General features: G+C 36.5%; 1 protein-coding gene across 1 annotated transcript in view; it reads left to right on the forward strand.

Annotated features, from left to right (window-relative positions):
• The window catches only part of LOC136979302 (protein OS-9-like), a 42,855-nt gene extending 28,967 nt beyond the window's left edge, over positions 1–13,888 (forward strand). The window contains exons 10-14 of the mRNA XM_067275245.1: positions 7,292–7,469; positions 7,548–7,640; positions 11,265–11,462; positions 12,098–12,219; positions 13,650–13,888. Coding sequence (XP_067131346.1) covers positions 7,292–7,469; positions 7,548–7,640; positions 11,265–11,462; positions 12,098–12,219; positions 13,650–13,757 — 699 coding nt within the window. The 3' untranslated portion in view covers positions 13,758–13,888. The remainder of the gene's footprint in view (positions 1–7,291; positions 7,470–7,547; positions 7,641–11,264; positions 11,463–12,097; positions 12,220–13,649) is intronic.
• The last annotated feature ends 5,650 nt before the right edge of the window (positions 13,889–19,538 follow it).

Here is a 19,538-nt window from a genome sequence, read left to right on the forward strand (position 1 = left end):
TCACAGTGAGGATTGTCTCCAAGGCTGAACCTAAGCAGATACTGCTTAGGTTCAGCCTTGAAATTTGCCAAAGCCCTGAGCTTCGAAATTCCCACAACTAGTAAAAAGCTGAGTAAGAGTGAACTAGGGGTAAAGTGTCAAAGAGTCGCAGTTGTGTCAACCTTGGGGATAAGAAGTGTTGGTGAGCATACTGGTAGTGTCCAAGTAATTAAATGCAGTTATGAATTATTATTACTAGTTAAGTAACGCTGTATCAGCATGTAGTCGGAACGAAGCTGCTAGCACCTTTATTTTCTAGATTATGAGGGAAAAAGAAACAAAGAATCATTCGTTCTCAACAATATGTTTGATTTTTATTGAATCATTTAAAGGTACAAATATAAAGTCAGAATAAGCCATTAATTAATTGCTATGCCAACGTCTCACGAAATTCTGTCTATCAGTATGGGCTTTGGACTTACAGATTGACTCGTAGTGATCTTTATTGTAACTCTTTAAAAATATTGTGTCAGTTATTTTTTTCACTCGACTCAATGCAACATAGGTAAGACCGATAGCTGTCTCTTTTTTACCTACATCTATTTTGATTTTTGGAAGAGTTAATCCCTGTGATTTATGTATAGTCATCGAGTATGCTAAGGTAAGGGGAAACTGTCTACGAGATCGTGATATACTGCCATCGTTCAAAGAGCGTGTTATGGGGATTATTGGAAACAGATTACCGTAGATGAAAGGTCCCCAATAGCTATCGAATTCCACTAAAATAAACAGAGGAAGAGCTGGAGGGCGAGCATTAGGAGCATATATAACGTAGCACATAGTTCCTAGTGAACCATTGACGAGACCTCCTTGCACCCATAAGTTGACTCTCAGCATGATTCTGGCATTAACTGAGAGATTCAAATACTTGGGGAGACCAAGAGCTGAGTCATCTTTGGATGAAGGCGGGGCAATATCTGGAGTGTTTTCAGATGCTATATAAGCAACAGGGTACTCAGTTGACTGCAAGTAGTCTTCGTTGCTTTGTTTAACTTGCTCGTTTGTTGGATATAGCTCTACTGCCGTTTGGAACTGATCGAGTTCATCTCTGGAAAAATAGGCTCGATTTCTTGTCATCAGAATGTTCAGATCTGTATCAGAGAAATCACCCGAAGCTAGATGTTGTAAGACATCCGTGAAGGAACTATCTGCGCTATTTTGTCTATGAGAATTACTAAGTTCAATGAACTTCTCAAAAGAATCAAATGCGAATCTACCTTGTTGGGACATTACATCGTAAAAAACACTCGAGTAGAGAGGAGTATCTTTAACAGGAGGCAGCTGACGAAAATCACCAAACAAATAGATAAAGAATCCACCAAAAGGCTCATCTTCCTCGGGGTTTATCTCCTTCAATCTTCTCTCAATCATGTAAAGCATTCTTGCACCAATCATTGACATTTCATCGATGATGATGAATTTGAGCGACTTCATCTCATTCTGGAACCTCTGTGCAGCTTCTCCATTTAGAGATCGAAATTTCGTACTAACAATAGGAAGATGAAGAAAAGAATGGATCGTAAAGCCATCAATATTGATCGCTGCTGCTCCAGTGGGGGCACAAATCTTTATAGCATCAGGTCCTATAGCTAAACTGACCCGTCGAACAATTTCCTTTATCACAGTGCTTTTCCCAGACCCTGCCTTACCTTGAATAACCAATCTCTTCTCACAATGAATAGACTGAAGGGTTAGAGACTTTATTTGGTTATCAACAATATCTAAAACTAAACGTTGGTCAGATGAAAAGTTAACTTGGGGACAGTCAGCTATTTCTGCTCGCCTTCTTCAAGCATTCTTATATGTCTTCAAGAACTCAGAAACATCATCCACAGTTGGAATAAAAGAGGGCATGGAATTCCAATCATGAGATAAATCAACCAATCTATGGCCTAATCTATCTGAAGCGACAATCATAAATGGCTTCTGTATATTGTCTTCATTAATCCGCTCAGGTAGGAAGCCTTCTTCCTTCGGCTGTGGAAACTGTAATTGTTCTATCGCACCAATGCCACTCCTCTCATATGCCTCAAACCATGTTTCACACCCAATTCTATCAAGAATACTGCAGAACTCACCATGAAATGGAATATAGAGAATGCATTGGAGTTTGTAAAACTGTTCTTGTTTGTCAGGATCTGTATCAAGCTTGATTCGTGGAAAAATTCTGACAACTGCATCTTTCTTACGACAAATGAACCTTTCACCTCTTTTATACCACCTCTTTGCAAAATCAATCAACGGCAACCATGGTAAAAAATCTTCTGGTCGATTCTGATATTTTTCAACTATACTCTGCCGAATCCGAACATTTTCATCAGCATGTTGGATCGAAACATTACTCCAATCATCGTCCCTCACTGTGAGAGTTATAAAATCTGTCAATGCACGATATAATGGCCAGCCCATTGTAACATGCATGACTTCCTGAGCTGAATAGTTCTGCTCACCTAATGTTGATATCATCATTTTCTGAACTATAGATTTTGCTCGGGTATCACCAGTTTGGCTAGTCACTATGGCATTCAATACATTCTTATAGGATGTGGAAGCTGTTTCACCTTTGGATGCATATTTGGCGACATAATTCAGAACAGCTTGCCGACTAATAATTGGGGTGAAGTCAGTGTTGGCTCGCCATATCTGAGTGAGAAGAGGATTATATCTGGCACACCAAGCATTGTTCTGCTTCGGAATAAATCGAGGATAACCATTGGGAGAAGCTATATCACACGTTTCATGGAGAGGCTTGGGGAAATCATACCTACATTTCAATTGTCTATTCCTACCTTTCTCTCTGAGACACTGTCTACCACACACTGTGTGCAATTGAAATGTGTTGATCAGATGGCCAAGATCCTGAAGCCTATCATCCTCAGCAACATCACTGAAAAGTCTTCTCGACGGATGGATTTGTGGTCTATCATCTGAAGATATCGGATTGATGGCAACACAAAGATTATCGAAAAATGCCTTGATTTGTTCTTTCGTTTCGCCGGAGAAATTTTCTGTGTTAGGTATGGGGCAATCTCTCAGCCAAAGAACTCCATGCAAATGAGGACTACCTCTATGTTGCCACTCAAATCTAAACCAAAAATCGGTCACTCCAAAAATTGGCTTCAAGACTTTCTCCATAAAAATAAAATTCCTATGCTGGAAGAACCAAGAGACTAAGAGAGGATTATCGTGCATGAGAGTTCGACGCTCGATGTCTGATATTGAAGAAAGGTTACGATCAGGAGCTAACAATTTGAAAAGATTGGGCCAATGATAATCAGCAGCTGAGAGTGTCCAAAAAACGGAGGGACAACCAAGTTGCTCAACCATTGCTGAAAGTTCAGAACATCGAGAGCTCCAATATGGCTTTGTTGATCTAAGGTTGGTTGTATAGACCATGATTTGTTGAAGAAAACTTGGATCATTAGTGATTCGTTCCCTTACTTGTTCAACATTCGAATGAATAAGATTAGCATGGCGTATATAAATTCCAGAAAAATGTAGTGCCTGGTGTCGCATGATCGAATTCATTGCAAAGAAGTGAAATCGGGGATCTCTAGCAAACCTTTTATCATGGAATTCCATGAGAAACTTGAAGTTCTCATCTCTTGTCAAGGATTTTGTTCTTGGTTGGAGATAATCACCATTTCCAGTGGGAAAAAGGCAAGGGAAAGCTCTGGCTATATATCCCTCTTCATTAAATTCATTGATAGGAGTTCCTTCAAGTTCAGGGAAAGCTAAATTGAGTCTTCTAGCAATATGATGCTTGTGATCAATAGTATCAATGAGAGGAACGAAACTTTCATCAAGTTCATTTGAATCAAAATTTATCTCTGAATCAATCTCAAGAGAGAGAGAAGTTGACTGATATTGCCATCGGAGGGTATAGCTCTGAGATTTCTCTCACTTATTTTTATGTTTCTATAATATATATTATGAGTTTTGAGCCACTTAAGTGCGGCTCGCAGCTTATCAGCACGAGCATGAAACTCTTGCCATGCCAGCATGAGTTTCTTTCTGAAAAACTATTGTTGTTACTAAAGATTGAGGATCAACGGGAAGCTATGTAATATAGGAATCTATATTCTGGCTGAAAATTTATCACGTTACCACTGTAGGAATATTGAGCACCTCTGATTCTATATAAAGTAATTACTGGATGAATTTGAGCAATAAGCATCTGTTCAATATAAGTTAGATCCCTGCAATTCGGGTGGTACTTCTCCAGGATTCATATTATTTCTAGCAGAGAACTTGAAGGGATCTTTTTCACAGTGATTACATCTTCCTGATCTGTTGACTTTCATATCTGGAGAAGCTCTGTTGCACTGTGAGCAGGAGTTAATAGTAATAGCTGACAGAGTAGCATCAAACTGTAAACCTGAGTTTATCATTTCTTCACTGTATTCTGTGAGATAGTTGAAGTCAATGTGATTTACAAGGCCCTGAACATGCACTGTAATAGAATTGCTCACATCGCGGGGAACGGCTCTTGAGAGTCTCTTGAACTTCCTTTGAAGCTCACGCCTAACCCGATCACTCTGTTTTGACATACGAGGCATAGCAAAAATGTAAATGGCTTACCTTTGTAGTACGACAGAACTCCAAAATTTGGCAGTTGGCAATAGAAAACAAACTCAATTGAAAGTCCAGGCACCGAAGTGCACAATCACTGATCGAGGCAGCGTTGCCAGATGCTTTTAGTGTTTGTAGCCAAAATTTTCAAAAAAGTAGCCCAAAAGTAGCCAACTCAAAAAAGTTCCTTTTTAATAACCCGAGATTTGACTAAAATAGAAAACTCACCATTCGTGCTTTTCCAGCAATAACTTTAATCACAATAAATGTTTGCGGCCAATTTACAGCCCTGTAAACTGATTGGAAATAAGGATCGCATGACTCAAAATATATGCACACACCGGCGTGCAGGAAGCAGCTGCCAAGCAAGTTTAATAATTTCTGATTTTGTATAAATGTAACATTTTAATAAGAAAACTTTTTTTTATATATATGTTGTATATCTAGTTAGCGATAACATTTATCTTTCAAAATTACCGTTTTACTGCTTGTCATATTTTCTGACCACTAGATGACGCTTCTACACATGTGTGCAGGAAGCGACTAACACTTGACTTCATGCATTCCTTGTCAACAAAATAACTCTGGAATGAGTTGTCCGATCTTGATGAAATTTTCTACGACAGCTCATCATCACTCAAGGATGAACTGATTGAAATTTCAACTTTCAAAAATGATCCATACTGAAGAAAAACCCCTATCTCCAGTTCTACAAAAACGGATCATTTTTGAAAGTTGAAATTTTAATCAGTTCATCCTTGAGTGATGATGAGTCGTCGTAGAAAATTTCATCAAGATCGGACAACTCATTCCAGAGTTATTCTGTGGACAAGGAATGCACGAAGTCAAGTATTAGTCGTCACTACGTTCCGACAATTAATGCTTATTTATTAAGCTTATATATGCTTATCTAGAGTTACTGTACATACTTTATGTACAGTAACTCTAGATTACTATTTAAATGTAGCATGTAATTAACAGACAGGCAGTTGAAAAACACTGATCTATTCACATGAATGTAGTTTTTCTAGTAAAGGTTATATCAAATGGTACCATGACATTCTTTCTCAGCATCTCTCCATTATATTGCAAATCATTGAACAATGAAAAGTTATTCTAAAGTTTATTTCTTTCGTATGTGTCTATGTTAATGAAAAGCATATAAATTAACATTATATATTTATATATGTGTACATGTGCACACTGTATAACTGAAGCAACAAAAGTGCTTTACCATTCTCAAAAGATGAGAAACACTGCTATACTAATGCTTAGTTTAGTTTTGTAAACTAAGGATGTTTTCCTATGGCAGCAGAAAAAGATAGCTATTTTTAATATCCAAAATTAATGTTTTTGTTATACTATTTTCTGTTATATTTGGTGTTCAGCTAAGCTGTTTCTTAAGCAAATCTAATTCTAATAGTCAGTTAATTGTGAGTTAATCAAACAATACAAAACTGTCTCTCTTGGAAAGATGGTTTTGTATTGTTTTGTTGAGATGATAACACAATGTACCCTCCACAATGGTGCATTGTGTTATCATCTCTAATTTTGGCAGTATTTGCTTTGTTTCTTAATGTCGACCAGCACAAGAATCATCTAGGACCATCATGGGAAATGGTTGTATCAGTCAAAAAGTCTTTTTATTTTTCTATGCAGAAGATGATTTAGTTAATAAAATGCAAACTTTTATGATGTTTGTGCACTGTTCAATTGCATTTGACCTACTCTTCAGTTATGCTTGTTTAAAATGCATTGGAAACAAATTTGTACCATGCGATTCAATAGCACCAGATTCTAACATCATACATTATGTCATAACACAAGTAATCTGTTGTGTGTATAGATTTGTTGATAACAGTTCTGTAACAAATTCAGTTACTCTGTTAGGCTGCTTACGCTCTAGAAGTGCTTTACAGCAAACACTCTGAAACCCATTTCTAAATGCAGCGCTGCAATGTAGCGAAACATTTATAAGCGTTTGCTGCAAGAGATCACTGCAGCAAAGATTAAGCAGCTTTTATGTCTGTTACACAAGTAAAGTAAAATGGATGTTTGTGAATATAATACAATATTAGATTGTGAAAATAAAAAAGTCGAAGTGACTGTTGATAAAAATATTATAAAAAGATTAAGAAGGATTAAATTTTATAAAATGACTCTGAAAGTTATTTAAAGAATAAGAAAATACTATATTTTAAATATAATTATTTCTTTCCTGTCTCTTTACTTTGCTCCCATTTTTGGAAAGAAATGCTCAATGCTTTATATCTTTATATTTAAATGTTGTAGTTTTTTAACTAAAGCACTACTTTCAGCTGTAACTGGAATTAAAGGATAGATTACGGCATCCATGTTTAGCTCAAGTGGAAAGTGTTTCTAAATATGTGTAGCAATAGCTGCTCATGATGTCATTTTCACTATACTCTCACTGCATAAAGAAACATGGCTTTATATGTGTTATCCGCTTCATTTTGGAAAGAAGAAGCACATACTGTTACACTACAAAAATAATTAACAACTAGCTTGGACTAGCACAAATACAAATGCAATTTTTGATGATGTAAAATGGTTACTATACAGGAAATTTAAATTGATTGGTAAATGCAAACTAATTTTAAGTCAGAACAATATAAAATCATTTTTCTGTTTTTGTATAAAAATGTCAATAATTTATTAGGCAGAAGAAGAACTACAGCAGGAAATGGATACTGACATCAGAGATGCTACGTTTTCAAAACTGGCCAGCACACTGAATAAGTTGATAGAAAAATTAGACAAAGCAGAAAAGGATGTGGCCGTAGCCACAAAGGCATTGGAAAAAGCTAAAAGTGCAATCATTTACGAGAAGAAAAATGGTAAAATTTGTTATTATAAGAAAGTATAATTTTTCATTCCAAATAACAAAATACGTTAATCGTTTCTTCTGTTGTTAGATGCCACTGACAAAGGCGATTCAGAAACAGAAGTACCAGAGGACTCTGCCACTTTGGATGAAGAGGAAGGCAATGGTGACATTTTAAATTTAGGCATGTAGCTTATACTACTGTTATTATCTAGAGCAATATAACTTACAACATTCTAGAATTTTTAAAAACTTACACATAAAGCCATCCTCTTTTGTGGGGGTCTCCAACTTTTTCTCAGAAAGGGTCACACGAGCTGTTAAAGAAAAGTCAGGGACAAGGTACAAAAAAGTATAGTCAAAGATTAAGAATTTTATTTTGGTCATAAATCAACATGAAATTTGTGACCACTTTTCAAAAGAATGTCATCAAAATTGGGGTTAAATCTTCTGACACTCGATATTAAAATCTCATTTAGATATTCATTGGACATTGATATTTGATATTTTGATTTTATATATTCATTTTTATAAAAGTACTGTACATAGAGGCAGAATTAGAAAATATCCCTTACAAACTTCTTAAGAATTAAAATTCTCTTCTGGTGGAGATTTGTAAGATTTTAACAAGCTCCCTTCTTTAAATAGGATTTTATAGAAATCATTTGCCTCAAGGTTATTAATTCTAGATGACTTTTTAAAAATTTAGGCCTATGTGCTTTGAACTAGTTTGAGTATATAAACATTTCAATAATCCAATCAACCAACCAATTTATGCCCGATTATTTTGACTGTTATCCCACAGATATTATAATTAGAAATTACATAAGGACAACTAGAGGTAGACATTAGGCACCATCTTTTGACTAAAGAAGAAACTATAATTTAATTTAAATTTAGAATAGGCTGGAAGAAAAGAATCAGCTCAGAACAGGAGTCAAACCCGCAACTTTCACTTACCGTGCAGTGCGCTGACCATTTGAGCAGGCCATGGATGTTGAATACATCCCCAGGCAGTGCCTTGGGTAACTGCTGGATGGTTATATCTAAAGTTTAAATGTGTCTGGATGGTGTAACTGTTCAGCACACTGCACAGTAAGCGGAAGTTGCAGGTTCAACTCCCACTCTGGGCCGATTCTTTTCTTCCAGCCTATTCTAAATTTAAATTAAATTATAGTTTCTTCTTTAGTCAACAGATGGTGCCTAACATCTACCTCCACTTGTTCTTATCATGTAATTTCTAATTCTAATATTTGTAGGATAATTTCTGCCCGATTATTTCAGCTGTTGGTTGGTTAATTGGTTTGAATGTTGACAATAAAATGAGTTGGTGAAAATGAGCTACATGGACCAGATAAATATGCTTTTGGGGCCCACAAGTCAGATACTCCCCTCTATACAGGACACACTGATACATTTAACTATTCATACTATAGTTAATGCCTTCTATCTCAAAACCAAAAATGATTTGTGCACATGTTGCATGCAAGTGGAATGCATCATCAAATCATCATAAATATATTTGTCATTGACTACATCTGTAACACTATACGTATGGAAATCAAAATCATGTATAGTGTTATGGGTGTAGTCTAACCACAAAATATTGTAAGACAATTTGTTTATAAATAGCGATTATGGCATTCTTGGAAATTGGCCCACTTGCTCCGCTCATACACCAAACTTCCATTCATGCCATAATCTCCTATATTATAAATTAATTGCATAATACACTATTATATTATCAGCTTTTATCATTCGTTTAAACTTATGTTGTCTACTGGTACTTTATCAATTAACAGGACTTAATTTCTGCATCCATAAATCCAGTATAATAAGTCTTACAGATCAGAAATAATAATGTTTATTTAATTCACCTGTACACATACATTTTAACATTGTGTTTCAGACCTGTCTGTCCCTCATCGGCAGTCATTTAAAAGACATTTTCTACAATTAATTTAAAAATAAATTATTGTTACAATCATAAATAAACATAAAATTTCCAGACAATAATACAATAAAAATTTATTGTGTTATAGTTGGGAAACTTACTTATTAATTTAATTTGATTATCTATGTTTTTAAAAAAACAGGAATTCGTATGGAATTATTTGGTTAATATTGACTTTGAATATCCTCGGAATTATGAAGGTGTTTAAAAACCCAGAATTTGTAAGAATTTTATTGTATTATTGTTGGGAAATTTTATGTTTATTTATGATTGTAACAAAACTTTATTTTTAAATTAATTGTAGAAAATGTCTTTTAAATGCCTGCCGATGAGGGACGGACAGGTCCGAAACACAATGTTAAAATGTATGTGTACAGGTGAATTAAATAAACAATATTATTTCTGATCTGTAAGACTTATTATACTGGATTTATGGATGCAGCAATTAAGTCCTGTTAATTGATAAAGTACCAGTAGACAACATAAGTTTAAATTAAGATAAAGGACTCAAAGGCATAACAATTATATCATTTGTGTTTTCAAAAATGTTTTAACAGAGATTCATCAGTATAACCGAATATTTTGTCAAATTCTCATCTTTTATAAGTACACTGGTCATTATTGATGGGAGTCGCCATCATTGTTTGCCTGAAACAAAGTCATATATTAATACAATCAAGTCCACATAAGTCAACACCCCAGAGGGAAGTGGAAATGTGTTTGAGTTATTTGATATGACGACTAAAATGAAGTTGAAAAAAACCACAAAACTACAATTAGGAAAATACAATAGTGCTTTATACAGTACATGCAATGTATTTCTCTGACCATCCATCACTGGCACTAAAGTTGATTTCTATTCCAAGTACCTCAGCAATTTCCATCACTTTTTGTTTCAGTATTGGCTCCAAAATAACGCATGAATGAAAGGTGAGAAAATAGAAAATCAGATTCTGCTGTGATGTTGATATAGATTGTATATTTTCTTTTGGTTTATCTGTTAACATTTTATGTAATTTATAAAATGATAATATATACACATTAATAAAAATACCTTAATTAATAAATACGTTGACTCCCCTCCTGAAAAAAATGAGTTCACACTGCACAGTAAGCTGTACAGTGTGAACTCATTTTTTCAGGAGGGGAGTCGACTTATCAGACATACAAATGAGTGTGTGACAGAAAAAGTATGTCAATTTATCCAGCGGTGATGAGTTAAATGGTATCGAGTAAACCAGAGGTTTTTAACATTAATGCTTATGTAAGTCGGCTGGGACCACAGAAAATTGTCTACTTAACCGATGGTGTCTAGTTATACTTATGATGACTTATATTGACTCGACTATATCATTTGGTTGCAATATGGAGATGCTATCCTTTCAATTTGAAGAATTTTCCATTATAAAATTTCAATAATTGAAAACTATGCTGGAAACAATTTAAAAAATTGTATTTAATTTGAGCTTATTTTCTTGGTTTATGCTTGAAATAAACATGGGGACTACTTTTTATGTGCTGTGCAATCACAATACGTTAAAGTGGTGGTAGGTAAAATACCACACAAGTGCCAAGCATTTTAGGTTTCAAGAAAGCAGGCAACCACTATAGTAACACTATTACTTTTTGGACTACAGAAGTGATTTCGGGAGTGAGGAATACTCCCAAAATTATTCAGACATTTGAATTGGAAACAAATTTCTACTCTAGTTTAATTGGAGTGAGGATATTCAATGTGGTTTGCCAGTAAGATTTCTGTACTCAGTATTAGGTTTGCATCTCTGAGGTTTTAAGAAGATATTTTATTTTTACTTTTTAAAATATGACTACAATAAATTGTTTTTACCCCATCAGAGGACAACGAAGGAAGCAAGGAAGAATCGGCCACTGACGACGGCAGACTGAGGGTGCACATACGCAGACTGGGCCAGGGTAAACAGGGAAAAGGAAAACTGCAGCTGTTGCGTCATCATGGCTTGGAAGGAAAACAGAAGGAGAAACTAGAGAAGGCAGTTAAAGAGAAACTGGAACAAGCAGGTCTGGATACAAATGGTAAAATTATGGTGTGAGACACTTTTGTTTTTTCATAATTATGTTTCATCCAATTTTAAGCATTTAGTCTTCTGTTTGTTCTTATTTGGCAGACAAAGTAATATTTTTGGTCTTTGATTTAAATGCACTGGTGGTTGGGACAATAGAAATTTCTCACGTTAAACCAGTCGTGGAAAGTGAAAGTGGCCCAAGTTGCTTTTCATGCATATTGAGAAATTTAGACCCAAAGCCAAATAGCAATTTAAAAATTATTGCAGGCTTATTGTTAAGTGCTTTTACCCACAAGTAAGAAATGTAAATATGCCTATTCTTTGCAACTAATATGTAAATAATGTAGAAACCAACTTTAAATTACCGGAAATTAGAATTAATATGAAAATTATCACCTTTAATCGTCTAGGATAAATGAGTTGTAACTGAAGATGACCGTTAAAAACGATCGAAAACATTTTTATTTTGTTAAAACATTTATGCTGGACGATTAAAGGTGATAATTTTCATATGTAAATAATGCCATTAGGAATGGAAACTGGATGGTGACAGTCTTTTGGAAAAACCAACTGACATCACTTTCACTTTCAACGATTGAAATAAGTTTCTGGTATATTTACAAATTTCTTTGGTGTGTTTTGAAGGTAGACGAATAGAAGTTAAGATCATCACTGCTGGATATTATGACGATGAAGAGGGTAAAGACTTTCATGTACTGTCAGACGAAGAAACTCAACAGTTCCAGAGCATGATCCTGACCCTGCTGGTAATTACATTATACTTTCCTAAATCAACGTCTGAAGTCCAGTACAAATGCTAAGTTCTTGGTGGTTTGGATTGGATTCTCACCCAGATCTAATGCCATACTATATTTGTTACACACTTGATGACTTACGGGCACAGTTAACATTTTCCTAACATTTTATTCACGTAAATGTTTCAATCCTGCAGTTTAAGTTGCATTCAAATGCGGCGGATAGGCATGCAACTTGGACCTGGCTGGTACCAAAACGTATTAATAAAAATACCTTAATTAATAAATAAGTCAACTCCCCTCCTGAAAAAAATGAGTTCACAGTGTACTGTGCAGTGTGAACTCATTTTTTTCTGGAGGGGAGTCGACTTATCAGACATATGAATGAGTGTGTGACAGAAAAAGTATGTCGATTTATCCAGTGGTGATGAGTTAAATGGTACGAGCATCGCATTTCATTTCTGCTGACGAAAAGCCCAAACACGGTCAATTCTGCAGTTTATTTCTGTTTTTATTGGAAATTTTTGAGGGATATTCTCCAACCAGCATTTTACATCTTATGTAGGGTATTTCAACACCAGTTTGCTGTATTTGTGGCCAGGGAACAACTTTTATTCTTTTTAAACTCTGTCCTACAGGCACTAAGAGGACATCTTTTAGCTGCCCGTGGCTAGGGATAGGGCCTGACCCGGTTCTCGTGGAACATCATCCAATCATGTGCCATGTTACTTGGCATGGAAATAACTCTAAGTTTCAAAAGTTTCGAGTTTTGAAAGTTTCAAAACTCGAAGTTTCAAAAGATGCCACATTTGTCGAAAATTACATCATTTCAGGACAAAAACGCACCACCTAATCATCTGATAACATCCTGGAAGTGGTTGAAAGTACACTGTTTTCCCGCTTCTGTTACCCATGGCCATCCAATGGTATCATGCATGATATTAACTCCCCATTATATCAAAGCCTATGGGATTTAATTCAGCTGAATTCGATGGGTGGATGCAAGGCTATAAATTTCCAGTAATGCTGGCAATATGTTGCCAAATTTTAAAAATAGGGGCTTTTCCCCCTTTTCTCCAAACTACAACGAATGCGCCCTTCTGTTTTTTTTTAGTATTTATGGGGTAACAGCACAATTTAATGTAAACACCCAACTTTACCTTATCGTGGAACATGGAGATTTCTACACAATTTCCAGGGGACCTCACACTGACCATTTAGCTTTAGGCATTTTGGGAGGTTAGTAGGGAGAGGCTTTGTGCGGGGGCTAGGCGTTATAATTTTCTGCGAAGGAACCTTAAACCAGGAGACAGTCCGAAGGCAGAAAAGGGATTATCGCCTCCAGCACCTCTCCACCCTGGAAGCGGTAGATTTTTATTACACCTGCGGGGGACTGGATGCGGTTTAAGAGTGTAAAAGTATTTATGGCACAATCTTTTCAGACGGGCAACCAGGAAGCAGTGCAAGAAATGGAAAGACAGAGAAGAATGGAAAAGAACTATCACTTCGTGTGGGGAGAAAACGGAAGAGAAAACGAGGAGGAAGAATGAGAATGCTCTACATCATTTCCCACTGTACATTTTGTAAATATTTCAGGCCAATTAGACTATTCGTTTCCACGCGTGCATAATTTAACTGGAAAAAAGCGAGTTGTCTAGAATAAAGATTATCAAAACGGAAACTGTCTCTCTTTCTCTCCATCTGGATCTGCTTAAAATATCCATCATTTGGCATCAGCTGGGTACCAGTACATGTCGAAGGATAAACCCATGCACTTCTGCCTGGCCTCTTCCACATCTGTCCTCCAAATCAGCTGCTGCTATACAAACCCATAGAGAATTTGACCACAGGGCTGACAGGATAAAGATGAATGTTAATTATTTACTGAACTGACCTGTACAGTTGATATTTCACTTATTTAAATTGTCCTTTTCCGGCATCCACTTCATGACATTACATTACTAACAAAATACATTTGTCACTGGTTCATGTAAGTCTGCCACCAGAGGCACTTCTGTCTTACTACTACTAGAAAATTATTTTTGGGCACCATATTGAAAATTAAGAAACCATTTTAGTTTCATGACATCCAAAAAAAAATATTGTCTGCCACTAAGGAAATTGACAATTTTTGTTGGAGAAATTGTGAACTTTTTCCTTGAAGAAGAGCATTCTGCCTTACCTTATACATTACTTCCCAATTGTGAGCTACAGGGCTGTACATCAGGTAGACTGGTATTCCTGCATACTAACACTACTAAGAAAGAAAGAAACCTCCGCAGTCCAGGGCGGTTACCACCCCCTGGAGACTATTAACCGCAATACAACTATTAATCCACAAACAAAACCAAAAGAATGGTAAAGCAACCGACTACATTCCCATGGACAACACAACATCCTTCTATAAACTTTGTACAGTCCCAACCAAAATGATTGACTATCAGTCGATCGATTGCGCAGCTGTGGAAATTGATCACTTGTTACACCAGGACGTTCTATCTCTTAGCAAAGGCGTTTCAAGTGGACTGATCCGATTTGAGCCGTAATAGGGGTGAGTAAATCGAGCCGGAGGGACTTAAGCGTGCAGTCAAGCGCTCTGCAGGTTGACAAGACTAATCGCTCATCGCTTGCCTAAAACTGCGTGTGTAGCATCGGCCTTTTTTCTTTTAAAATTGTAAATTTGCCGCCACTGATCATCAGAAATATGATTTTATCCGTTATCTTTATACTTTTCTTTCTGTATAATGTTTTATTTACGTTTATTTTCCTGTAATTTGAGACGATACAGCTTTAAAATAAACAGATCAGGTCTCACTTGCCAATAGATTATTTCAACTTTCACCGATTGTCGTCGGTTCCTTTGTAATCAGAGAGGAATAGGACCCTGTGTCAATTTTCACTGTTAAGTGTTAATTGTTTTTGCGGTAATCTGAGTAGAGGGGAGAAGTTACTTAATAAACCGCCAAGTGTTTTATTACTGTTTAAACAACTGCTCCCCAGTTGTTATTTTTAGTAATTGGAGAGGGGTAGATCGTGTGTCAAGGTCAGTTAAAGTTTATTACTTTCGCAACAGGGTGTCATCTGAGCTGCCACCCACTCCCCACTTAAACGACAACAACATGCTAAGTATTTTATTATTATGTAAACAAAAACTCCTCTCCCTGTCAGAACTGGGTCAAATGTCAAGGTTACTATTTAATAGTATTGAACAGAATGTTGTTCTTGATATTTAACTATCATTTTGTCAGAACTCTTTATTTTGAATACTTTTCTTATAATTTATTTCCACTTTGGTTATAAAATTGTTTTTATCATGTTTTAAATCCGCGCGTTTTATAATACACTTGTATAAAGTTACGAATTAAAATTGCAATGCATATTTCGTTGTTTTATAAAATATTTATTGATTATACAGAGTTTGCAAAAATGTTTGCATATCTCTTCTTCGTCATTATATATATATTAATAAAATATATTGCCAGTTTATAAACAGATCTTTTTGTATTCAAATATGTTTTCATTATATCGATTATATATTCATATTATATTCAAATTGAACTTTTATACTTTGTAAATATTCACATATCACATTATATTTTATTTGTTTAATTCTATACTACTTGTAATTATGTAAAAAATATTTTTATAACATTTAATTTCTTTTTATATGTTTTTAATTATTTTTTAAGCTATTGTGACCTAATCTACGAATAGCAGCTTCCCACGCATCACATAGAGTTTTTATGGGAAAGCCATCATTGCACACGTAAAGTTGCCTCTAAAGTTGTTTATCCGGGAAAGATGCCATTCAGGAACTATTTTCGACATACTCAAACAAAATAAATATACACACTTTTTAAAATTTCTAATGAATATTTATTTCAATAATCAAAAGCTATACATTTTTCCACATCTCTCCTCATCAATTTTTCCTTCTGAATTTTTCTTCTAAACTTGCCTTTTTTCCTTCAACACATTATGCAAATGAGTGCTCATTTGCATAATGTGTTGCATTTATCAGAAAATTCGAGGTGAAGACCTGCAGTAATTAGAAGGAGACATACACAGTAATTAATGACAGATTTTTTCTCTATATTATTTATGTCTGTTACCCTGAAATTAAATACACTTGTCGAGGCAAAGCGATAGTATATAAAGCCTTTGCTGAAGTGCGGGATTAATAGTTTCGCCATGCCGAAGCCTATAGTAAACGAAATTCGTGAACTGGTGATCAGCCATCAAGAGGATGGAAAGTCAATATCCGAAATAGCCGAATGCCTGCGTATTTCTCCAAGAAGCGTGTCGCGCATCTTAAAATTGTACAGAGACACTGAGTCAGTGTCGCCTGGACACTCATCTGGCCGACCGCGCCTGACGACCCGGCTCAAGACGAGCGACTCAAGGCGGAAAGCCAGGCGAATCCGTTCGCCACGGCGTCAACTCTCAGGTCTGCAGTGAACCTGAACGTGTCAGTAAACACAGTAAAGCGGAGGTTAGTAACATTTGTAGTATAATATTCCAACATTGCAACGAAATATATTTCTATCGATAAGACGAACCGCCAGACATTTCTATTAACGTGCTCTTGCATATACAGAAATGTAGGAAGCAGGATAATACATTTTTATTTTATTCATAGGTTGCGAGAAGCAAATCTCTTCGGAAGAATTGCCGCTAAAAAGCAACTCTTGAGTGTCGCAAATCAAATGGATAGACTTGGATTTGCGCAACAATATTCCCGATGGACAAAGGCGGATTGGTCGAATGTCATTTTTAGTGACGAAAAAGTATTTTGCTCAAGTAGCAGTGGGCCGATTTTGGTTCGACGGCCACCAGCTACCCGCCATGATCCTAAATATGTGTGGCCCACCCAAAGAAGTGGGCGTTTTTCGCTAGGTGAGTGTTTTTAATGTGGTGTTTTCGTGTATATATGTCATTACCTCTTTAAACATGACAACTTATCTGCTTTTTCTGTTTACAGGCGTCTGGGGATGGATGAGCGATGCGGGTCCCGGGGAGTTGGTTCGCATAGACGGTCACCTCACCGCCGTGCAGTATATCGAGATCTTAGATCAGGTATTACTGCCGACGGTGAGGGCCGTCTATGGCGATAAGCGGTTTTTTTTTGTTCAGGACCGCTCCCCGGTCCACACATCACGAATCGTTTCGAGGTGGATAGACGACCATCCACAAGTAGTGGATCTGGGATGGCCGGGGAGAGGGGCGGACCTCAACCCAATCGAACATCTTTGGGCCAAGCTCACCGACGAATCCATTCAGGCTGCCAATCCCAACGACCTTTGGGACATTGTCTCTAGTCGTTGGGAGAAGCTTCGCGAGGACATGCTTTGTCACACTCTTGTGGAAAGCATGCTCGAGCGACTGAATCAGGTCGTTGAGAGAGTTGGATTGTGGTCGAGGTTCTAAACCTCTCCCCTCCATCTGCGTTTTTTTTTTCTTTTTTGTTAGCGGTAGCTAACACCGTTTTGTTTCGTTACATATAATTGCTATGTTCTATTAGCAATTAAGCAACACTTTGATGATTCGTTATGTTTTGTTAACCAATTTTCTTACTAGAATTAATAAATGCATTTACTCATTTTTAATTTGTGTGTTTTTCTAATAAGTCCCAAAAACACTTAGCACGTTGTTGTCATTTAAGTGGGGAGTGGGTGGCAGCTCAGATGACACCCTGTTGCGAAAGTAATAAACTTTAACTGACCTTGACACACGATCTACCCCTCTCCAATTACTAAAAATAACAACTGGGGAGCAGTTGTTTAAACAGTAATAAAACACTTGGCGGTTTATTAAGTAACTTCTCCCCTCTACTCAGATTACCGCAAAAACAATTAACACTTAACAGTGAAAATTGACACAGGGTCCTATTCCTCTCTGATTACAAAGGAACCGACGACAATCGGTGAAAGTTGAAATAATCTATTGGCAAGTGAGACCTGATCTGTTTATTTTAAAGCTGTATCGTCTCAAATTACAGGAAAATAAACGTAAATAAAACATTATACAGAAAGAAAAGTATAAAGATAACGGATAAAATCATATTTCTGATGATCAGTGGCGGCAAATTTACAATTTTAAAAGAAAAAAGGCCGATGCTACACACGCAGTTTTAGGCAAGCGATGAGCGATTAGTCTTGTCAACCTGCAGAGCGCTTGACTGCACGCTTAAGTCCCTCCGGCTCGATTTCCTCACCCCTATTACGGCTCAAATCGGATCAGTCCACCTGAAACGCCTTTGCTAAGAGATAGAACGTCCTGGTGTAACAAGTGATCAATTTCCACAGCTGCGCAATCGATCGACTGATAGTCAATCATTTTGATCGGGACTGTACATTGACACTGCAACAACACCCAACTTACTGGATCTATCATGTTTGTCCTACTTGTGATGATATTACCTATTGGCTCTCCTCTGTGAATTTCTCCCTAAATAACCCAACATGCATTATACAACTGGCCTCTACCAACCAGATGATGACGTTTTAAATGTTTGTACAGTAGTTTACCATCCCGACATCAATGCAAAAATAACAAATATATTGACAACCAAAACCAGTAAATTATGCATCACTAAAACACCATCATTCGTCTCTATGCTTCTAACCTACTTGCAGATAGCCAATATCCCAATCCTGATGTATGATCTGCATGTTAAGGCAGTGTGCCTTAACACGCAGCTCCTACATCAAAACAATAATCATTAAAAGCATTCATTCAAAGGCCACTGACCTTAATGCGCAAGAAATTTATGAACTCCTACAAGATGATGGTCACTTCCCAGTCTGCATTCAGAGATTCAGCAGACCCATAAGGGTCTATGATTACTGACTGGAACAATCAAAATTGACCTGGTGATGGATCATGTGCCTAAGTGTGTCCGACTTTACCTGACAGCATACCGTACCAAAGAGTACAAAGACCGACCGAGAATATGTCATAACTGTGGCCGTCTTGGTCATACTAAACAACACTGCAGAAGCAAAGCCCATTGCACAAATTGCACAACCAGCATACAGACGACACATGTTCTGCCCCACAGCCTGTGCTAACTGTTCCAGAAATCACATATATACTTCCCCAACTGTCTGACTTACCATTTGAAACAACTAATTATCTGTTATCAAAAACAATATAACTGCTCCAAACAAGAAGCACAAACTCATACTATAAACACCCATAAATCACAACCTATGTTCATTGAAACAGTATAGAATGGCCGAAATCAAGACAGTACACGACCGAACCACTAACCAAACAATAACCTGCAGATAGACCCACTAGATAACACTGACACTCTATCCCAGCTTACT

The sequence above is a fragment of the Centruroides vittatus genome, unplaced genomic scaffold (genome assembly GCF_030686945.1).
Source record: "Centruroides vittatus isolate TY-2023 unplaced genomic scaffold, ASM3068694v2 contig_602, whole genome shotgun sequence".
Taxonomy (NCBI): domain Eukaryota; kingdom Metazoa; phylum Arthropoda; class Arachnida; order Scorpiones; family Buthidae; genus Centruroides; species Centruroides vittatus.